Source organism: Pipistrellus hanaki (assembly GCF_964339955.1).
Source record: "Pipistrellus hanaki genome assembly, chromosome: 8".
NCBI classification, from domain to species: Eukaryota; Metazoa; Chordata; class Mammalia; order Chiroptera; family Vespertilionidae; genus Pipistrellus; species Pipistrellus hanaki.
This window is the reverse complement of record NC_140510.1, coordinates 77,664,486-77,685,163: the sequence shown is the minus strand read 5'-3', so window position 1 is coordinate 77,685,163 and position 20,678 is coordinate 77,664,486. Positions and strand designations below refer to the sequence as shown.

The following is a 20,678-nucleotide window of genomic DNA, read 5'->3' as shown; positions in this document are numbered from 1 at the left end:
GACGCCAAGACATATTATAATTAAATTGGCAAACACCAATGACAAAGTTAGAATCTTAAAAGCAGCCAGAGAGAGACAGAAAGTTACATATAAAGGAACCCCCATCAGACTAACAACTGATTTCTCAACAGAAACTTATCAGGCCAGAAGGGAATGGGATGAAATATACAAAGTCATGCAAAGAAAGGGTCTGAATCCAAGAATACTGTACCCAGCAAGACTATCAATCAAAATTGAAGGGGAAATCAGGAGCTTCACAGACAAAAAAAGACTAAAGGAATTTATCTCCACCAAACCAGCAATGCAAGAAATGCTCAAAGGTCTACTGTAAAAATAAATAAATAGGAAGCGAAGAAGGAACACAGGGGTATAGAATAAAAATGGCATCAAATGAGTACCTATCATTAATAACATTAAATGTAAATGGTTTAAATGCTCCAATCAAAAGACATAGGGTAACAGATTGGATAAGAAAACAAGACCCATACATCTGCTGTCTACAAGAAACCCACCTCAGAAAAAGAGATGCACACAGACTGAGGGTGAAGGGATGGAAAAAGGTTTTCCAGGCAAATGGAAATGAAAAGAAAGCTGGGGTAGCAATACTTATATCTGACAAATTAGATCTCAGAGTGAAGGACATAACAAGAGACAATGAAGGCCACTTCATAATACTAAAGGGAGCAATCAAACAAGAAGAAATAACCCTGGTAAATATATATGCACCCAATACGGGAGCACCCAAATACATAAAAAAACTGCTGGAGGACATTAAGGGAGAGATTAACAGCAATACAATCATAGTAGGAGATTTTAATACCCCACTGTCACCCTTCGACAAATCATCCAAACAAAAAATCAGCAAAGAAATATCAATCCTAAATGACTCACTAGACCAGATGGAATTAATTGACATCTTCAGAACATTCCACCCCAAAGCCACAGAATATACATTCTTCTCAAATGCACATGGGACATTCTCAAAGATAGACCACATTTTGGGACATAGGCAAAGTCTCTTCAAATTCAAGAAGACAGAAATCATATCAAGCATCTTCTCAGACCATAATGGCATAAAACTGGAAATTAACTACAATAAAAATAATCCAAAGAAATCAAACACATGGAGACTAAACAGCATGCTATTAAACAAGGACTGGGTTACCAGAGAAATCAAGGAAGAAATTAAAAACATCCTGGAAACAAATGACAATGAAAACACAACAATCCAAAATCTATGGGACACAGCAAAAGCAGTTTTGAGAGGGAAGTTCATATCCTTACAAGCCTATTGCAAAAAACTAGAAAAAAGTGTAACAAATGATCTAACTCTACAACTCAAAGAGTTAGAAAAAGAGCAACAAGAAAAGCCCAGTGTAAGTAGAAGGAAGGAAATAACAAAAATCAGAGCACAGATAAACGACATAGAGACCAAAGAAACAATACATAAGATCAACAAAACCAAGAGCTGGTTCTTTGAAAGGATAAACAAGATAGATGGACCTCTAGCCAGACTAACCAAGAAACAAAGAGAGAGGACCCAAATAAACAAAATCAGAAATGAAAGAGGTGAAATAACAACAGACCCCACCGAAATACAACGGATTGTTACAAAATACTATGAACAACTCTACTCCAACAAACTGAACAACCTGGAGGAAATGGACATATTCCTAGAAAAATATAATCTTCCAAAACTCAATCAGGAAGAATCTAAAAATCTCAATAAACCAGTGACTTGGGAAGAAATTGAAACCGTCATCAAAAAGCTTCCAGCAAACAAAAGCCCAGGGCCAGATGGCTTCACAGGAGAGTTTTACCAAACATTCAAGGAAGAACTAAAAACTATCCTCCTCAGACTATTCCAAAAAATCCAAGAGGAAGGAACACTTCCAAATTCCTTCTATGAAGCCAGCATCACCCTAATACCAAAACCAGATAAAGACAACTCAATGAAAGAGAATTACAGACCAATATCCCTCATGAACATGGATGCTAAAATCCTCAACAAAATTCTAGCAAATCGACTCCAGAAGAGCATCACAAAGATCATACACCACGACCAAGTAGGATTTATTCCAGGAATGCAAGGATGGTACAATATCCGCAAATCAATAAACGTGATACATCACATAAACAAATTGAAAGATAAAAATCATATAGTCATATCAATTGATGCAGAAAAAGCATTCGATAAAATCCAACACCCTTTTCTGATAAAAACTCTTAACAAGGTGGGAGTACAAGGATCATACCTCAACATAATAAAAGCTATATATGATAAACCCACAGCCAACATTATACTCAATGGGCAAAAACTAAAACCATTCCCTCTAAGAACAGGAACAAGACAGGGATGCCCACTCTCGCCACTCCTGTTTGACATAGTACTGGAAGTACTAGCCATTGCAATTAGACAAGAGGAGGAAATAAAAGGCATCCAAATTGGAAAAGAAGAAGTAAAGTTATCCTTATTTGCCGATGACATGATATTGTACATAAAAAACCCAAAAGACTCCATTAAAAAACTAATTGACTTAATAAATGAATTTGGTAATGTAGCAGGATACAAAATTAATGCCAAGAAATCCATGGCTTTTCTATACACCAACAGAGAAACTGCAGAAACAGAGACTAAAAAAGCAATTCCATTTACCATCGCACCAAAAAAATTAAGATACCTAGGAATAACTTTAACTAAGGAAGTAAAGGACCTATATGGGGAAAACTACACGACACTGAAAAAAGAGATAGAGGAAGATGTAAGGAGATGGAAGAACATACCATGTTCATGGATTGGTAGGATCAACATCATCAAAATGTCCATACTTCCTAAAGCAATCTATAGGTTCAATGCACTCCCCATTAAAATACCAACAACATATTTCACCGACCTAGAAAGAACTCTCCAAAAGTTCATTTGGAACAATAAAAGACCCCGAATAGCCACAGCAATCCTGAGAAAGAAGAGTAAAGTAGGAGGGATCTCAATACCAGACTTCAAACTATATTACAAAGCCACTGTTCTCAAAACAGCCTGGTACTGGCACAAGAACAGATATATAGATCAATGGAATCGAATTGAGAACCCAGAAATCAACCCAAATCACTATGCTCAACTAATATTTGACAAAGGAGGCACGAATATACAATGGAGTCAAGACAGTTTCTTCAATAAATGGTGTTGGGAAAATTGGACAGACACATGCAAAAGAATGAAACTAGATCACCAACTTACACCATTCACAAAAATAAACTCAAAATGGATACAGGACTTAAACATCAGACGGGAAACCATAAAAATACTAGAAGCATCCACAGGCAGCAAAATCTCAGACGTATGCCAAAAGAACTTCTTCACTGATACTACCCCTAGGGCAATGGAAGCTAAAGAGAAAATAAACAAATGGGACTACATCAAAATAAAAAGCTTTTTTACAGCAAAAGAAACCATCAACAAAACAACAAGAAAGCCCACAGTGTGGGAGAACATATTTGCAAATGATACCACTGATAAAGGTTTAATCTCCAACATCTACAAACAGCTTATACAACTAAATAAAAGGAAGATAAATAATCCAATTAAAAAATGGGCAATGGACCTAAATAGAACATTTTCAAAAGAAGACAGAAGGAAGGCCAAAAGGCACATGAAAACATGCTCAAAGTCACTAATTGTCCGAGAGATGCAAATCAAAACAACAATGCGGTACCATCTCACACCTGTCAGAATGGCCAACATCAACAAATCAACAAATGACAAGTGTTGGCGAGGTTGCGGAGAAAAAGGAACCCTCGTGCACTGCTGGTGGGAATGTAGACTGGTGCAACCACTGTGGAGAACAGTGTGGAGTTTCCTCAAAAAACTGAAAATGGAACTCCCATTTGACCCAGTAATCCCACTTCTAGGAATATATCCCAAGAAACTAGAAACACCAATCAGAAAGGATATATGCACCCCTATGTTCATAGCAGCACAATCTACAATAGCCAGAATTTGGAAACAGCCTAAGTGTCCATCAGCAGATGATTGGATCCAAAAACTTTGGTACATCTACACAATGGAATACTATGCGGCCATAAAAAATAAGGAATTCTCATCATTTGCAGCAAACTGGATGGAACTGGAGAACATCATGCTGAGTGAAATAAGCCAATCAATGAAAGAGAAACACCACATGACCTCACTCATTTGTGGATAACAAAGAGCATTATAAACTGATGAACCAAAAGATAGATATAGAGACAGTAAATCAACAAGTAGACTGTCAAATTACAGCAGGGAGGGGAGGAAGATCTGGGGGAGATAATAGATCAACCGAAGGACTTTTATACATGCATATAAGTATAACCAATGGACACAAAACTCTGGGGAGGGAGGGGATGTGTGGGAGGGAGGGTGGGGGGCAAAAAAAAAAAAATCAATAAAATATATTAAAAAATAAATAAATAAATAAAATAAAATAAAATAAAATAAACTTATTCCAGATGGCCAAAAAAAAAAAAAAAAAAAAAAAAAAAAAAAAAAAAAAAAAAAAAAAAAAAGAAATTTATATATATAAAAGGCTAAGTGACCGGCCAACTGGCCAGTAGGTATGACTCACACTGACCACCAGGGGCAGACACTCAACAGAGGAGCTGTTCAGCGACACAACTTTGCAGTGTGCCCTCTTGCACCCCGGGACCCCTCAAGGGATGTCAGACTACCCGTTTTGGCCTCATCCCCTCAGGTGAGGCTGAGGGACCCCACCTGCCCGAGGGATCCTGCTCACTCCACAGATTCTGGGGAAGGACCATGGGAGATTGGCTCCAGGGCATGTCTGGCCCATCTCCCCCAGTCCCATCCCACCACCACCTTCTAATTAATTTCCTTTCATTGTGCACAAATCTGTGCACCAGGCCTCTAGTATATTAATAAATGTGGCCTCAGACAATTTGCAGTTGAAAAGAATATTTTCATAGATTTTTTAGGTAACTGAAGAATTTCTTTGATACTACACTAAAACATACGAAATTTTTTCTTAAAGGAAATTGAATATGAAAACATATCTATTTTATACTCCATTTTTAATCTATCAATTCAATAAAGGCTGATGTTTTCAAAAATTCCTTACAATCTTAGGATCTGACTGTCTAGAACCTAAAATTTTTCAAATTCATTCTGATTATTCCCTGTCATATTTTAATATCTGAGCTGTTTTAACTTTTGTAGGCAATTTTAGGTTGATATCAAATTAACAGTATACATTAAGATTAATGTATTAAGAGAGCAGAAAAAAATGGCACATTACAATTTCCTTTTGGAATATTAAAATAAAATGCATGTATTAAAAAAGCAAGATGAGTGTTAATTTCTTCATAAATAAAGCCATTTTTTCTCCAGGCAAAGTTTCAGCCACTCCATCCAGCTTCCTATCATATGATTTCCAAGGGTGACCATGAAAAGGGTAAAAAGTTTTGGAAGAAAGAAGATTCTTCCCAGAACAGGGATGCCAGTGTGGATGGTCCGGAATGGAAACCTCTTCTTAACCCCACTGTGATGGACAAAAGTCCACAGAGTCAAGCAAAAGGAGAGCATGCTCTGCCAAATTCAGAATCACCAGAGGCCATTATGCAGCCAAGGTCAACGCAAAGCACCAGGGCACAAAGCCAAGCACAAAAGACCTCAGAGGAAATCTTTAGCTCCCCAACCAGTCCCCAGGAAGAACTGCTACAAGAAACCCCCCAGATTGCTCCTACAGAAATCAACAGTCCTGCTCTGGACCCCATGGAAAGGAAAGAGACAGTTAACATCCAGGAGGAAAAGGATGAGCTGGAGGAAGAGGAACTGCAAGAACTGCTATCAAAACTTATGGATGCCTTCACTCTAGAAATGCCAGCAGGTAAGATTTTCACAACCAATAGAGATAGTGATGGCCTTTTAAGCAGCCTTTTAAAAACACTTGATTTACAGAGAAACATCAGTCAGAATGTCAAACCTGAGGGAAGGAAAGGGATGGTGGGGGTAAGGGGAAGAGATTAACCAAAGGACGTACATGCATGCATATAAGCCTAATCAATGGACACAAACAATAGGAAGGTAAGAGCATGAATGGGGGTGGGTGGGTAGGGGGTAATGGGAGAATAAGGACACATATGTAATACCTTAATCAATAAAGAAATTAAAAAAACCTTGATTTTATAACATTAGTCCAACAGCTACAATTCATCTAGAAAGTACAATTCATCACCAATCAGAGTAGTGAATCTTTTGCACATCAGTAGCATCTCTCAACATGATTTCTAGTCCTGCCTAATTCATTCTAGTTGTTGTGAGCATGAAATGTGATAAACCATCTGAGATTTTAGTCTAACACTTGGCACATACCAAGAATTCAGCAAATGTTCATTACTTTCTTATTGCAATTACTATTATCAATAGTATTAACACATATAACTGGTCAGCCTGATGTTACCATTTAAAAATAGGTAAAAATTATGCTCTATTTCTAGAGGATAATTGGTTAAGGTTTCTATGTTATAAGTGGTATCATCATTATATTCATCATATTCTTCATAAACTATGACTAAATTTTAAAGGCTCTTTTTTCCAATCCTTTTTTCCTGTAGTTATTTATTCTGTTTTGACATGATGTCTTTTTTATATTTTGTTATCCTAGCATATTGATATTGATATCTATATCCATTTCTTTTTAAGGAAACCTAAGATCTTTTATGTTGGAGTACAATTCATCTAGACATCTAGGTTCTAGAGACTTGTGATAAAACAAAGGATAACTTCCTCATGTGTTTCTACATCACAGGAGGTCTTCTCAAAATATTTCTGAGTTGATATGTTAGTTTGCTAGAGCTGTCATAACAAAGTACCACAGACTAGTTGACTTACGCACACACAAAAAAATGATAATAATAAAATGATAAGTAGATAGATACATTACACACACACACACACACACACACACACACACACACACACACACACTTTTTTTCTTAGGGGCCTTGGGGGCTGCAAGTCTGAGATTGAGGTGTCAACATCATTGATATTTTCTAAGGCCTCTCTCCTTCGCTTGAAGATGGCTGTTTATCGCTGTGTTTTCACACCATTTTTCCCTCTGCGCATGCCTCTATCCAAATTTCCTCTTCTCATAAGGACACTACATAGTGGTTTAGGACCAACCCTTAAAGCTTCATTTTAATGTAATTAACTCTTTAAAGACTCTACCTCCAAATATAGTCACATTCTGAGATACTGGGGGCTAAGGCTTCAATTTCTGAATTTCTAAATTTCAACTTAGACCATTACAGGTAGTAGACTGTAAAATGAATACATAGTGTCAGTTGGATATTGAACTTGGTAGAGCCAAGTCCATTAAGTAATTATTTGGCGAGTCCAAATTCTCTACTGTGAAGGGAATGAGAGTTATTGTTGTATCAAAGGAACAGCATCACAAAGATGCCAGAAGTATGCCCAGACTGTCTGAGACAAGGATGGCATAGGAACTCCTTGTGCTTGATTCTTAGGCTGACACAAGATTCCACCCACTGTATTTCCATCTAAACATCACTGGGGTCATGATAAATATTCAAAGCAAAGTCAACATCCACTTGACCTTTTCTTATTTCTAAAATGTTGTGTTGGGTCAGCCATAACAAATGTAATCCGGCTATTTTGCACAGTTCAGATTCCTCATAGACTAGATCTATACATATTTGGAAGACAACATCCCACACTGTGTTCAGGTTGAACACAGTTCATAAAGATAAAAGAATTATGGTGCCTTTGTTGTTGTTGTTAATCCTAACCCAAGGATACTTTTACATTGATTTTTAGAGAGTGGAAGAGAGAGGGAGAGCAGAGAGACACTCGAATGTGAGAAAGACTTATCGATTGGTTGCCTCTTGCACATATCCTGGCCAGGGCTGGGAAACCTGCAACCAGGGTATGGTGCCCTTATCTTGACTGAAATCGAACCTGGGACTGTTCAGTTTTTGGGCTGACACTCTATCCACTGAGCCAAACAGGCTAAGGCAAGACATGCATATTTTAAATGACTTTATTAAGATCTTTCAAAATCAACCACTAGAGGAAAATCATGAAAAAGTAAAGTTTACTTCTCGATTCAGACGATGTAATAATGAATAAAGATGCAATTAGCAATGTTAAATAATGTAGAAAATATAAAAGTATATGTCTGAAAATTTTTCAGCTACTCACATTTACAACCAAAATAGAAACACTGAAATACTTATGCAGAAATTATGCATTATTATATTAAAGTGATGCACATTTTCCCTTTTTGTTATTAGGGTGCTACATACTTCATGATTATTCAGCAAACACTAATGATCAGATTTTAACTTATAGTGTAATCTACATATATAAAAGCCTAAGCGACTGAACAACCAGTCGACTGGTTGCTATGACGCGCACTGACCACCAGGGGGCATGCACTCAGCGCAGGAGCTGTTCCCTGGTGGTCATTGTGCTCCCACAGTGGGAGCGCCACTCAGTGAGCTTAACAAGCAGAGGCAGTGGCAGGTGCAGCAGGGCCAGGATGAGTGGGAGCAGCAAGGCATCCAGCCTTGGCTCAGGTTCTTCCCTGGCTGCCTGTCGCTTAGCACACTACTACATCCCTCAGGGATGTCAAACTGCCAGTTTTGGCCTGGTGGTCTGACATCCCCCAAGGAGTCCAAGATTGTGAGAGGGTACAGGCCAGGCCAGTGCATGAATCAGTGCCCCGGGCCTCTAGTTTATTTTATATTAGTCTTATTTCTTTGAGGCTTTTAGGCATCAGATCTATATTAACCTTCATGGTTACTGTTTGCAATTATTAAACACTGCCATCCTTCACTTAAATATTTCCTACATTTTATGTTCTTATTTAGTCTGGTATTGAATATGATCCTGTTTGTAAGTTCTACTTAGCCATTGGTAATTAGAGGTCAGGTGGCTCAGTTGGTCAGAGCATTGTTCCATATACCCAAAAGGTTGTGCGCTCGATCCCTGGTCTAGGTGTATAGAGGAGGCAACCAATTGTTGTTTCTCTCTCTCACATTAATGTGTGTGTGTCTCTCTCTCCCTTCCTCTCTCTCTAAAATCAGTAAAAACATCTTCAGGTGAGGATTAAAATAAATAAAATTAAAAATTGCATTCCATAATTAATGTGGAATGTAATGTATGGATGCTCACTAGAATTACCTCAAACTTAATCAGAGACAGAAGCATGATAACCATCCTGATGAAGATGTGTGAAAAGGTAAAGAAATTAAATTAAGGTATTGGTTACTTTTGTTTTATTTTTGTCTCTGTCATGAATGAATCAGACCATAGCAGGAAGTTTCTGATAATTTTACTGTCCCACTTGTGTGTGTGTGTGTGTGTGTGTGTGTGTGTGTGTGTGTGTGTGTTTTAAATTGAGGATTGTTACAAAGATTAGAAAGAGCTACTATTTGTAATATGTTAAGATTACTCACACAGCATTAACATATCCACCCAGTGTTGTGATTATCCTTGTGATCAACCTATTGGATTGGAGCTTTACTAAGGAGTCAACACATTTTGGAAATTAAAATGACCTTTATATCACTTAAGGCTTAATAAGATTAAAATAGCAAGCCTGATGGTCAGTTTGGGGGTGATTATTGACATTAACTGAATAGTCATTCAGTCTCAATACTTAGGATAACAGGATTTTAAAAGCCTATGGAAGTTTAATAGAAAAGAGAAAGTATAGAAAGGGACTCTCAAGCCTCTAGAAATTTCAAATGTTCAATTGAAAAACCAGTAGCAGTTTGTTCAGACTTTCACTAAAGGGATTAGATTTGAAATAACATCTAACAGGACTTGCGTCAGTGGTGATAAAAATAAAAAATAAAAAAAAAGAGACAGGAAAAAAAAAAGAAAAGAAAAGGACATAATACTCTAGTCTTACTTTCTCATTAAATTATTTTCTTTCTAGTTTGAGTAAAATATACTGTGTATATCTGAAATCCTTTTCCCAGTTCCTCTCCCATCCCTTTTTGCCATCTATTTGCCACTATAGGTTTAAAGGATGAGAAGGCAAAGGAGTAGACGGATGGCATTAAGGGTGGAAATGCTGGATGTCTATTCCTGTTCTTTTCTTCTCCTCTGGAACCAACATCTAAATTCTTATTTAAAGCTTGAACTTTAGCAAATTGTAATAAAATAAAGAACAGAATGTTAGCAACCCAGCAATAGACATTGGACTCTGTATTTGTCTCACTTATTTAGAAGGCAGTCTTCTCAAATGTTGCCTGGAAATCATGCGTGCATACATTCATGCATTCACTCATTCATTCATTTATCACATGGTCATCCAGCATTTACTATGTGCCACATGCTGTGCTTGAGGCTTGATGTATCTATCTATTTTGAGATAGTGTTTTTGAAATACTCTCACATTGTGTGGAATGTGGCTGGCAGAAGGGCAAGAGGGTGAGCAAAGAGACCAGGTAATAGCCTGCTGCAGTCTAAGCAAGATGTGATGGTGGCTTGGCCTGGGTGGATGGTGATACACTATTGCCATGAGGGAAGCTGGGCACATTGAGGTGGAGGTGGGCAAATCAAGAGTTCTGTTCTGAGCACATTAAGTGTGCATTGCCTGAGAGACATGAAAATGGATGCATCAGAATGGCCATCAACATGTACCATCTGGAGCTCAAGGGAAAGGCCTGAGTACAGTAGATATTCGTTTCTATTGGTTTGCTCAATTAATTATTGTTGAAAGGAAGACATGGACTCAGTATTTCAGTTGCCCAGAAAGGTAATCATAGCCTCACTAACCTAATACTTTTAAACTTCCATAGCTGTCAATCTGATAGCCCTCTCCTTCACCCTTGATTCATTCAGAGACCAGATAGATTTTTACTAACATTTAAGTAAAATTATTTTCTCATTTTGATGTCTTCTGGACTATTGATTTCATAGATAATTTCTAACATTTCCACCTATATGCTATAGAAATTCAGTCCCTATACGTACTGAATTCCAAATGTATGCCAAACCACATGCTAGGTGCACATCTCTGGCTATTGTTAACATTTCAAGAGACTGGAACTTAAAAACAACCAAACAATGAGAAAAAACTTCCATGCATAAAATGGATTATTGCTTCCCTGTTTCTTTATTGCTATGTCTTAAATATTTATCACTGTGGGCTGAGAAACAGAATATATCAAACAATAAGTTTGCCTCTGGACAAGGTTTTTTATTCAGGCAATAAAATACTGTTTATTCAAAGTCCTTATCATTCTGGAGCAATGTTAGGAAATGATAGAGTAAATAAGGCATATAACCTCTCTTATGTTCAACAGAAAACATTATCTCAAGTGTGTAACTAACAAAACAACCTTTCCATGTTTTCATTGCCTGTGATCTTTTTTTTTTAATTAATTACACAAACAATATTATATGACATGCTCATCATAAAATTAAAATGCCTAAGCAAAGACTTTTTAAAGAAATGAATTCATCATCATGCCCTCCATTCCTTGCTATCTGTTTTGCAGAGGTAACTAGCGCTAACAGTTTAGGGAGTTTTTCTTTCATCCCTTTTTTTCTTCCTATACAGGGTATCCCCCCAAAAATGTATACATGTTTTAATAGCTGTTGGCTCAATTTTGAAAATGAAATGTATTTTAATAAACACTGCCTTTATAATTATTCCAAATGTGTGTGTACGTTTTGGGGGAATGCCCATATGTATCTTTGCTTTTTTTCACTTGACAATATATCTTAGACATTGAGCAATGTTATTTTTTTTTAATGTGGCACAATATTTCAGAGAGAGAGAGAGAGAGAGAGAGAGAGAAAGAAATTTACTTTAAAGAATTGGCTAAGAGATTATGAAGGTTGACAAGTCCAACATCTGTAGTCAGCAACCTCAAAGCCAGCAGAGCCAAATGGTAGTTCCAGTGCGAAAGCTGGCAGGCTCAAGACCTAGGAAGAGCTGATGTTTCCTTTTGAGTCCAAAGGCAGAAGAAAACTAACATTCCAGCTGGAAGGCAGGCAGAAGAAATTCCCTTACTCAGATTTTGTTCTCTTCAGGCCTTCCTTCAATTGACTGGATGCCATCCAGCCACATTGGGAGGGCAGTCTGCTTTATCTGGTCTACTTATTCAATGTTCACCTCATTGAGAAACACCCTCACAGACACACCCAGAATGGTGTTTGACCAAACATCTGGGCTTCTTAGTGCAATCAAGTTGACACATAAAATTAACCATCGTATATTCTGAGTCAGAATTCTGGGTAGGAACTGGCAGTCTTTTCTGACACTTCCCAGGTGATTCTGATTGTACACCCGAATGAGTGGGCTTTCTGACTACTCAGATCTGTGCTTAGAGTCATGGGAAATGCCTTTTGAGAACCCACAATCTGGTTGGATGGGTCATTGATCCTGGTAAATAATAGTTACCTCATTTGCCAGCTACTTTAGAGAGAGTGCATTGTCATCAGGAACTGAGGAGAGGTGGATTCTGCTTCTTCCCTGTCCTGGAGCTTTATAAATATCAGCTTGAGAACCTACAGGTACCTTCTCTGAAGGACTCTCTTGTTTATTGATTTCAGATCCTCAGTCTTCCATAAACATGGACCTGTATCGTGGAGCTGAGCAGGTGAGCAGGGCCTTCTCTGCCCTTGTTGATCAAATCACCTTGCCCAACTGGAAGTGAAAAGAAGTCCAGTCTCAAAAGTCCCTTGGGGTAATGAAGAAAAGTATTTTCAAAATCTGTACGGAAAGAATTAAGCCTCCACCCTCTCTCTCAATAGTCTGGGGTGAAGCATGAAGAAAGTTTTTTCTTACTCATGTGTCAGTTCTTAAGGTTAAAGCCTTTGGGAGTGAGGGATGGTTGAGGGAAATGGAAAGAAGAGGCTGAATCCAATCCGGATGTGCTGAGTTTCCAGTAGAGGGCCATTCTTACTTTAAAATCGTCGGAAGTAATATTCAAGTCTGTGATCTAAATGAAGTTGTGTAACTACCTTCTTTAACAACATTTAAATTACTGAATTGATGAGCTAATTTTCTATCTGGTTGCTCTTGCTGGAAAATAAGCTCACACCAAAAAAACCCTAAATACACTCACATATAATTGAGTGCACTGAGAACTGGTGAAATCTGAATAAACTGTTTGTACCAATTTCCTGGCTGTATTATTATGCTATCATTATGCAAGATGTTGTCACTGAGGGGAAGCTGGATGTACTGTCTATAGGATATCTCTGTATTATTTCTGACAACTGTATATAAGTCAACAATGATCTCACGTTTATTTTTAAAACATGACTGTTTCTCTGTAAGACCCCATTCCAATGAGGTTGGCCCAAGTACCTATGTGCCTTCTTTCTCTGTATGTATAATGAGGATGTAGATGCTTAATTTAATGATGTCCAAAGTAATAGCTAACACTTTTTACTATGACAGCACTTTGTTTCTAAGTACCTTGTATGCACTAACTCATGTAATCACTACAACAAACCTAGCAAGTGGATATTTCATAAGAAAACTGAGGCACAAAGAGGGCCGGGAACTTGTCCAAAGTTATTTGGTCGGTGCATAAAGAAGTTGAGGTTCAAATCCAGTTCCTAAGCTTATCCTCTAACCCACTGCTCTGTACTTTCTCTCAAAAAATATTGTTATGGTTTCATTGCTTTACCAATTACCTTAATGAATAGTCCATGTTGCATTTAGAAAGGCCTGAACTTTTATTTATATGACCTATAATTTTTAGTACTGTTTCCAGAGTGAAGCAATGTCCAATTGGGTAGGATTAGGACTAAGTTATCCCTGTTCAATCTCATCCTAATATTTGCTTTTCAGTTTATCACAAACTTTTTATTTTAGTTTTGTTGCTCAATGTATCGCCTCCTTCTTCCTTCATCCCAGCTTGTTCTTTGCATGTTCTGTAAGCATGCCAGGCAGCAAGCTACAGCCAAGGGAACAGCTTAGCTGCTGCTGATTTTGCACACGCTATGATCCAAGAGTGGTTAGGACATTTTCTTTTTAAATAATGGGGAAAAAATCATGAAGAATAATTATTTTGTGACACTTGATAATCCAATTTCAGGGTCCATAAACAAAAATTTCATTGGAACACAGGCATGCTCATTTATTTAGGTCTTATTTACAGCCACTTTCATTCTACAAAGGCAGAACTGATGAGTTGCAACAGAGACTGGATGGCCCTCGAAGCATAGAATATGTACTTTCTGACCCTCTAAGAAAACTGAGGCAGCAGGTGTTGTGTAGACAGGTATTATAAGCATCACAAGAGTGGCATCATTTAAACAATTTATAAGAGGTAATGAGTTTGTATGATGTTTTTAAAGAATGTGATTAAAGACACTAGAGAAAGTGGCATGAAAGCAAAACCATGCACCCATGTAGAAATGGCAGCCGAAGTCTGGCAGCCTCTGATGTGCTCGTTCTAAATGAGAGAAGCCTGGCTGGGCCCCTCCTTCCCCTCTCCGAGACCTGCTTCCCCAATTGCAGGGCTTGGCTAAGCCTCAGGTGCTGCTGAATCTTCTAATAATAACCATTTAGAGTTTTAGTTTAGGGAGGGCCCAGCCTAAACCTTCCTTAAAACATTTACCGAGGTTTCCTTTGGACCTGAGAAAGCAAGTAAATCGCTAACGTAGCTGAAGTTCAAACTGGTTCTCAGTCATCGGTTATCATAGAATGATTGGAAAAATAGAATAATTATATGATATTAAAAGAGCAGCCGAAACTGGTTTGGCTCAATGAGCATCGGCCTGTGGACTGAAAGGTCCCGGGTTCGATTCTGGTCAAGGGCATGTACCTTGGTTGCAGGCACATCCCCAGTAGGGGGTGTACAGGAGGCAGCTGATTGATGTTACTAACTCTCTATCCCTCTCTCTTCCTCTCTGTAAAAAACTAAATTAAAAAAAAAAGAATATATATATATATATATATATATATATATATATATATATATAAAATTTTATTTTATTTTATTTTATTTTTAAAGAGCACTGTGTCTGGAACTCATATAAGCTTGCTAATTGGATTTCTCTGCTATGAACCTCATTCAGGCCTGCTTATTTTAAGGGGGAAAAATGCTTACAGGTAATTTTCATATAAAGCTGTTCATTTACTTTTAGCTTGCTTTTCAATGCAAAGTCTAATCAATTATAAAGTTTTCATAGTTAATCAGACAAAAAATACGCTTATTTAGAAATAACAAACTTAATGCTTATTTATTTGTGATTTGATTATCATTAGATAACATTAAATATTGAAATAAAGAGACTTCAATAATATTGACTGGGGTCCAGAGCTTTTATTAATGTTGTTTCCATTAGAAGAATTTTTTATTCACCAGGTGTTTTTTTGTTTTTGCATCATTCAGTTAAAATATTCAAAAATATTCTTTCAAAGAAGCTTCGGGTATCACAGGTCATCAATAACTGCTAATTAACATGCCTGAACATAAGCAATCCAGTGGTTAATGGCTTGGAAGTCATGCAACATATTCAGGTTAAATGTATGGCACTCTATTTCATTAACAATGTCATGCATCCCAAAACAAATGCTCAAAGTGAATACAAAGAATCTGATTATTCTTGAACCTCTACTCATCCTTGAAAGCTCTTTTAAGTCTTTCAGATCATCACATTTGAAAAGAACATGCTAGCAGAAAGGTCAACATTTGAAGGAACATGCTAGCAGCCTAAAGGAATGAAACTAAGTACTCTGTGGCTTAATATTTATCTCTGGACATTCCCACCATTTCGAGTGAATACATGATCAGTAGTCAAGAAAATATATATATATATTTTTAAATTCCAAGACTTGAGTTATCTCTGAAGTTAGATTTATTTTCTCTTCATTTCAAGGCCACTGCTTGCTTTTCTAATTAATTTAGACCGTCTCCTACGTATGTACAAGCTTAGCAAATCTTCAATCTCTTTCTTCTTCAGGGAAGGAATTCTTGGTTGCTGAGAATGTGCACCTGAAAGTAGAGAAAATGAATGAACCATTAAGTCACCAAATATTTTTCAGGTTAATTAAATATCAATAAATTTGTTTTAAAATAAAGTTTGCTGTTTCTGCCATTCCACTATCAAAATTCTGTATAAATTTACTCCAGAGGTGGATATGTAAATATGTGTTTATGCAGTTTTGTGTCCTATGTAGTTCAGTTATATAAATTTAATTATAATAAATACATTTCCTTATTAATATGTATTAAGATATGTTTCTGATTTAAAAAATAAATATGGGCATCATATAATTTTTGGTATAAAAATATGAAGAAAAATCTTCAAGCCATCCATAGCATAATCTTCCAAAAATAACCATAGTTTTATGCATACATACTTTATATCATACTTTAGTTTACCATTACCCTATTATGGGTCATTTAGACTACTTTCAAATTTCCTGTTAATATAAATAACACTGCAGTGAAGAGCCTTATACTGCATCCTTGATTACATCTCTGAATGTCTCCTTAGAATAGATTTCTAGATGGGTAATTTCTGAATATGCTCCTTGGAAAATTTCTTGGAATAAAATAGAAAATCAAGCATTTGTAATTTAATTATTTGTATATCTGAAGCATTGTTTTCTCTTCTGTTTTATGTTTAAAAAATAAGCAGTATCGCCCAGTGTGGAGCAGTTGGTTTAACATTGTCCCATGCACCAGGAAGTTGTCCATTTGATTCCCCATCAAGGCGCATGCCCCAGGAAACTCATCTATGAGTTAACCACTACTCTGTTATTTTCTATCTGAGAGTTATCATGAGTCTACTCTTTTCCTAAATTAATTAATATCTTCAACTTTCTCCATCTCTCTCCTCCCCCCTTCTTTTCTATCTTCCTCCTCTCCTTCTATGCCTTTATATAATTCATTATAATTTAGTGGGTAAGCCTTGGTACACCATCCTCACACCTCCCAGATATTTCAGCATTCAATTATTAGCTCTTATCTTTCCAGACAAAATACCAATGATCTTTTGAGATTTTTCTCAAATGATGTCTATCCTCAGAGTTTTTGGAACTCTCATTTCATTTTTGGACTTCCTCTGTTCCTGCTTATCATTGTTACAAACAACCACGGTGTCCAGGTCATCCATCACCCTGGTGGATAAGCTGTCCTTGGGTAAAGCTCTTCTAGATTCTTTTCAGAATGAAATACATACCTTTTGTACATTTCATTCTTTAGACACACAGAACATTAGAACCGAGGGCCTGTAGAGACTTTATGGGTCATCTAATTCTTTCTATACCCCTCTTTTCCAGATGAAGAATCTGATGTCTAAATAAATTAACTTGCCAATTACATAGCTATTTGATATCTATTGTTTATACTTGTTGGCCCAATTTTAACAAATATAACATTAACACAAGTATATAGGAGTTTTGTTTTTAACAAAGCATGATTTAAAGCAACATCTCTCAATTTATTTAAACTATTTTATTCCAAAACATCAAAGTAATAAGAACTTTTTGCATATTATGCAGGCAGTTCTTGACTTCTGTTCTGATGATTTCCCTGATTCTTTGATTTTCCTGAGAACAACAGAGACTAACACCTCTTCACCCTCATCCACATCCTGACCTGATAGCAAAAGAAAAAAATTGTGCGGAATTTGTACAGGTACATCCAGGACCGATTGAGTCACTAGAGATTTAATCAAACCTCTTGAGATGAAATCTCAATGTTCCTTCCACGATTTAACTTTTTGATATAGTGTCTTCGTGACCCAAGACACTCTTTCATTATAATTGTACAAACTAAGTGGAAGATCTGTTTCCTGATCTTCAAACAATTGCTTATGTCAGATGTTAAAACAACTTCAATAAAGTGAAAAGTTCACCCTTGTTACTTGCGTAGGTAGCAACTGCAGTTAAAGTTTGTAGACCAGCTGGGTCAATAGCAACTCTGTATCAAGAAGGAAGTGGCTTTCAAAGCTGAAGTTAATGGAGGATGGAAATGCCATGTTGAAGTATGCCAAAAAAAAAAAAAAAAAGTCTTAGACTATTCAGGTAGATGAGGAGAATATACAGTCCCTACCGAGTCTGATGCCTTGGCAGCCTCTGTTCAAAATATTTTTAAATATTTATAACAAACATTTAGACACTCATTTTGTCTTTCTACTTTAAAGCTAAGCTGCCAAAAGAATATTTCCTCTAAAAATAAAATTAGTTTAAGTTATAATAACACTGGCTAAAATAATAAATAGATCTATAAATAATATCAGTGAATTATCTGGCTTTATGGATCAGCAAATCATGAGGATTTTTAGTTACTAAAAATTTTTAGTGAAAACAAACTAGACATAGAAAGGCTCTACAATATCTTGGGAAAGTATTCATCTGAAACTCTTTACGGTTGATTGCTATTGTAAGAAATTATGGTACTACATAAGAATTCTCACAATAAAATGTAGGCATGCAAAATTTAGTTATGCCTTAGTGTTCCACTTGTGTATAAATAATTCTAATTTTATAATTAAATAACTTAATTATTAAAGTGTATAATTCTAATTTGCTAATTCACTGCCACTCAAACCGCCCTTGCTGCAAGCATTGGAAGCTCATTAGTTGAAACACCACCAAGAAAGGAGCAAAAGCAATATGTATAAGGCTAAGAAGGTATCTCTCAACTTACTCCAGACTAATTACCCATCATCCTAATTCTCTAAAAGACATTTCTTCTAGTACCTTCAAAGAAGACTGTATTTTAATATAATATTTACTGATGTGAAAATCTCTAAATTTATAGGAAATTCCAAATTATTAAATATTAATCATTCAGCTTGCTGGAAGTTAATTACTTGAGATTTGTTTAAAAAGCCATGAGGAGTGACTTTGTAAGCCAGCCATTTTTTCTAGCTTTTACTTTATCAACTAAGTACATCTCAAGGAGTCCTTCCAATTACATGAAAGCAATGTGTTTGCTGTTTGTTTTATTTAAAAGTGGCAACACTTATGTGTTTGTGAACATTCCCCAGGTTTATATTCAAATCTTTCCAAATCTATAGTAAGTAAACACAGGTTATGACCCAATATTCAGGCTAATGGTAAAAAAAAGAAAAATGTTAATGTGGAGGCATCCTTTATAATTTCATGTTACATTTTGAGACCCTTCCTTTTCCCTTACTCATCTTTCTGACTTTTTCTTGGTGTATAAGGATGAGGACAATATTCTAATATAAATAGCTACTATAAAATACAAGAGGAAGTACTATCTATTTTCTTATCACCAGTGTGCTTGTAGAGTTCACCCCTGAGAGGAACATATGTGGCAATGGGTCAGTCTAAAGTCACTTCCCTCTTCCTCACAATTTAGCACATCTATCCTGGATTGACCCTTTCCAGACCCGGGACCCGGGGTTGACCACCTTGTTTCCTCCCTGAGTGCGGTGGATGCACTGCAGAGATCTCCTCTTCCTCTTCGGTCAATTGCCTCCTTCCTAAGCCATGGTTCCTGGAGAGGACACAGTCCACATAGATGTCCCAGAAGAGCTGCGCCAGATCCCAAAACAGTGCCCCATGCTTCAGGTTCTCAGATGATCTCAGGTAGATCATAAAGTCCCAGAAACCTGACACGGTGTTGGAAATCCGAGGCTTCCGCATTTCCAGGAGGAGCACTGAGGAAGATTCCCAGCACTGGGGATCAGCATGGTGAAGAGCCAGCAGGTCTGTCTGGCTTTGACAGAATGAAGGAGACAGACAGCACACTCCCACAATGAGCAGGGAGCAGGTGAGGCTCAAGGGACGGTAGATCCCTCCTCTGTTCCCAGGATCAGCCATGGCCCTGAAAATGCACATGATGGAAATATCTCACATGAGTCCCTGCTTGTGCTCCACTAAGTAAAGAAAAATAATTATGCCTTTAAGAACCTTGATGACAGCAAGGGAGACACAAAATTGCCCCTAGGAAGTCTTACCATTTTTACCATATCACAGGCACTATTCTAACTAAAATGATTCATTGTTCAGCCGGGTGGTGTAAAATTAGGAAATATAGACTAAGAAATAAATATGTACTCCTAAGATGTACACTCATCCTTTAAGATGAATGAGTGAACACATTTTTTTCTAGCAAAGGAATATAATTTAAAAGATCTTAAGTGAAATTTTAAAATCTTGTTGCATGGCTTTCATTCTTCTACAAAATCATAATTCAGCTTAGCTATCCTAATCAAGGACTCCTGTGCAATTAAGAATTTTAACATAGCCGAGACCGGTTTGGCTCAATGGATAGAGTGTCGGCTTGGGGACTGTAGGGTCCTGGGTTCGATTCTGGTCAAGGGCATGTACCTTGGTTGCAGGCATATCCCCAGTAGGGGGTGTGCAAGAGGCAGCTGATCGATGACTTTCTCTCATCGATGTTTCTAACTCTCTATCTCTCTCCCTTCCTCTCTGTACAAAATCAATAAAAAAATATTTTTTTAAAAAAGAATTTTAACATATCTCACCCTTGGATGCTTTCCTGTTCAGGCAATTTTAATTTTTAAAAAATTGATAAGAATTGTAAAATGTTGTAAATAAAAATAAACAGGAGATGGTGTGCCAAAAAGTATGTGAACCAAGGGACATATATTTAACCCATTAGAGTAGACTCAATAGACATTTTACCAACACCTAAAATATTCTCCAATTCTGATATAACTTTCATAAAATGATGTT

General features: G+C 36.9%; 2 protein-coding genes across 2 annotated transcripts in view; one reads left to right on the top strand and one right to left on the bottom strand.

Annotated features, from left to right (window-relative positions):
- DYTN (dystrotelin) overlaps positions 1 to 12,693 on the top strand; it is a gene marked incomplete at both ends in the record, with an annotated part of 47,031 nt that extends 34,338 nt beyond the window's left edge. Inside the window, 2 exons of the mRNA XM_084891335.1 lie at positions 5,384 to 5,882; positions 12,590 to 12,693. Coding sequence (XP_084747461.1) covers positions 5,384 to 5,882; positions 12,590 to 12,693 — 603 coding nt within the window. The remainder of the gene's footprint in view (positions 1 to 5,383; positions 5,883 to 12,589) is intronic.
- Positions 12,694 to 15,853: 3,160 nt separating this feature from the next.
- On the bottom strand, positions 15,854 to 19,799 carry FAM237A (family with sequence similarity 237 member A; the record flags this gene model as incomplete). The annotated part of the gene is made up of 2 exons (XM_084891334.1): positions 15,854 to 15,990; positions 19,388 to 19,799. 2 exons carry the CDS (start codon positions 19,797 to 19,799, stop codon positions 15,854 to 15,856), a joined length of 549 nt encoding a protein of 182 aa, XP_084747460.1.
- Positions 19,800 to 20,678: the final 879 nt, after the last annotated feature.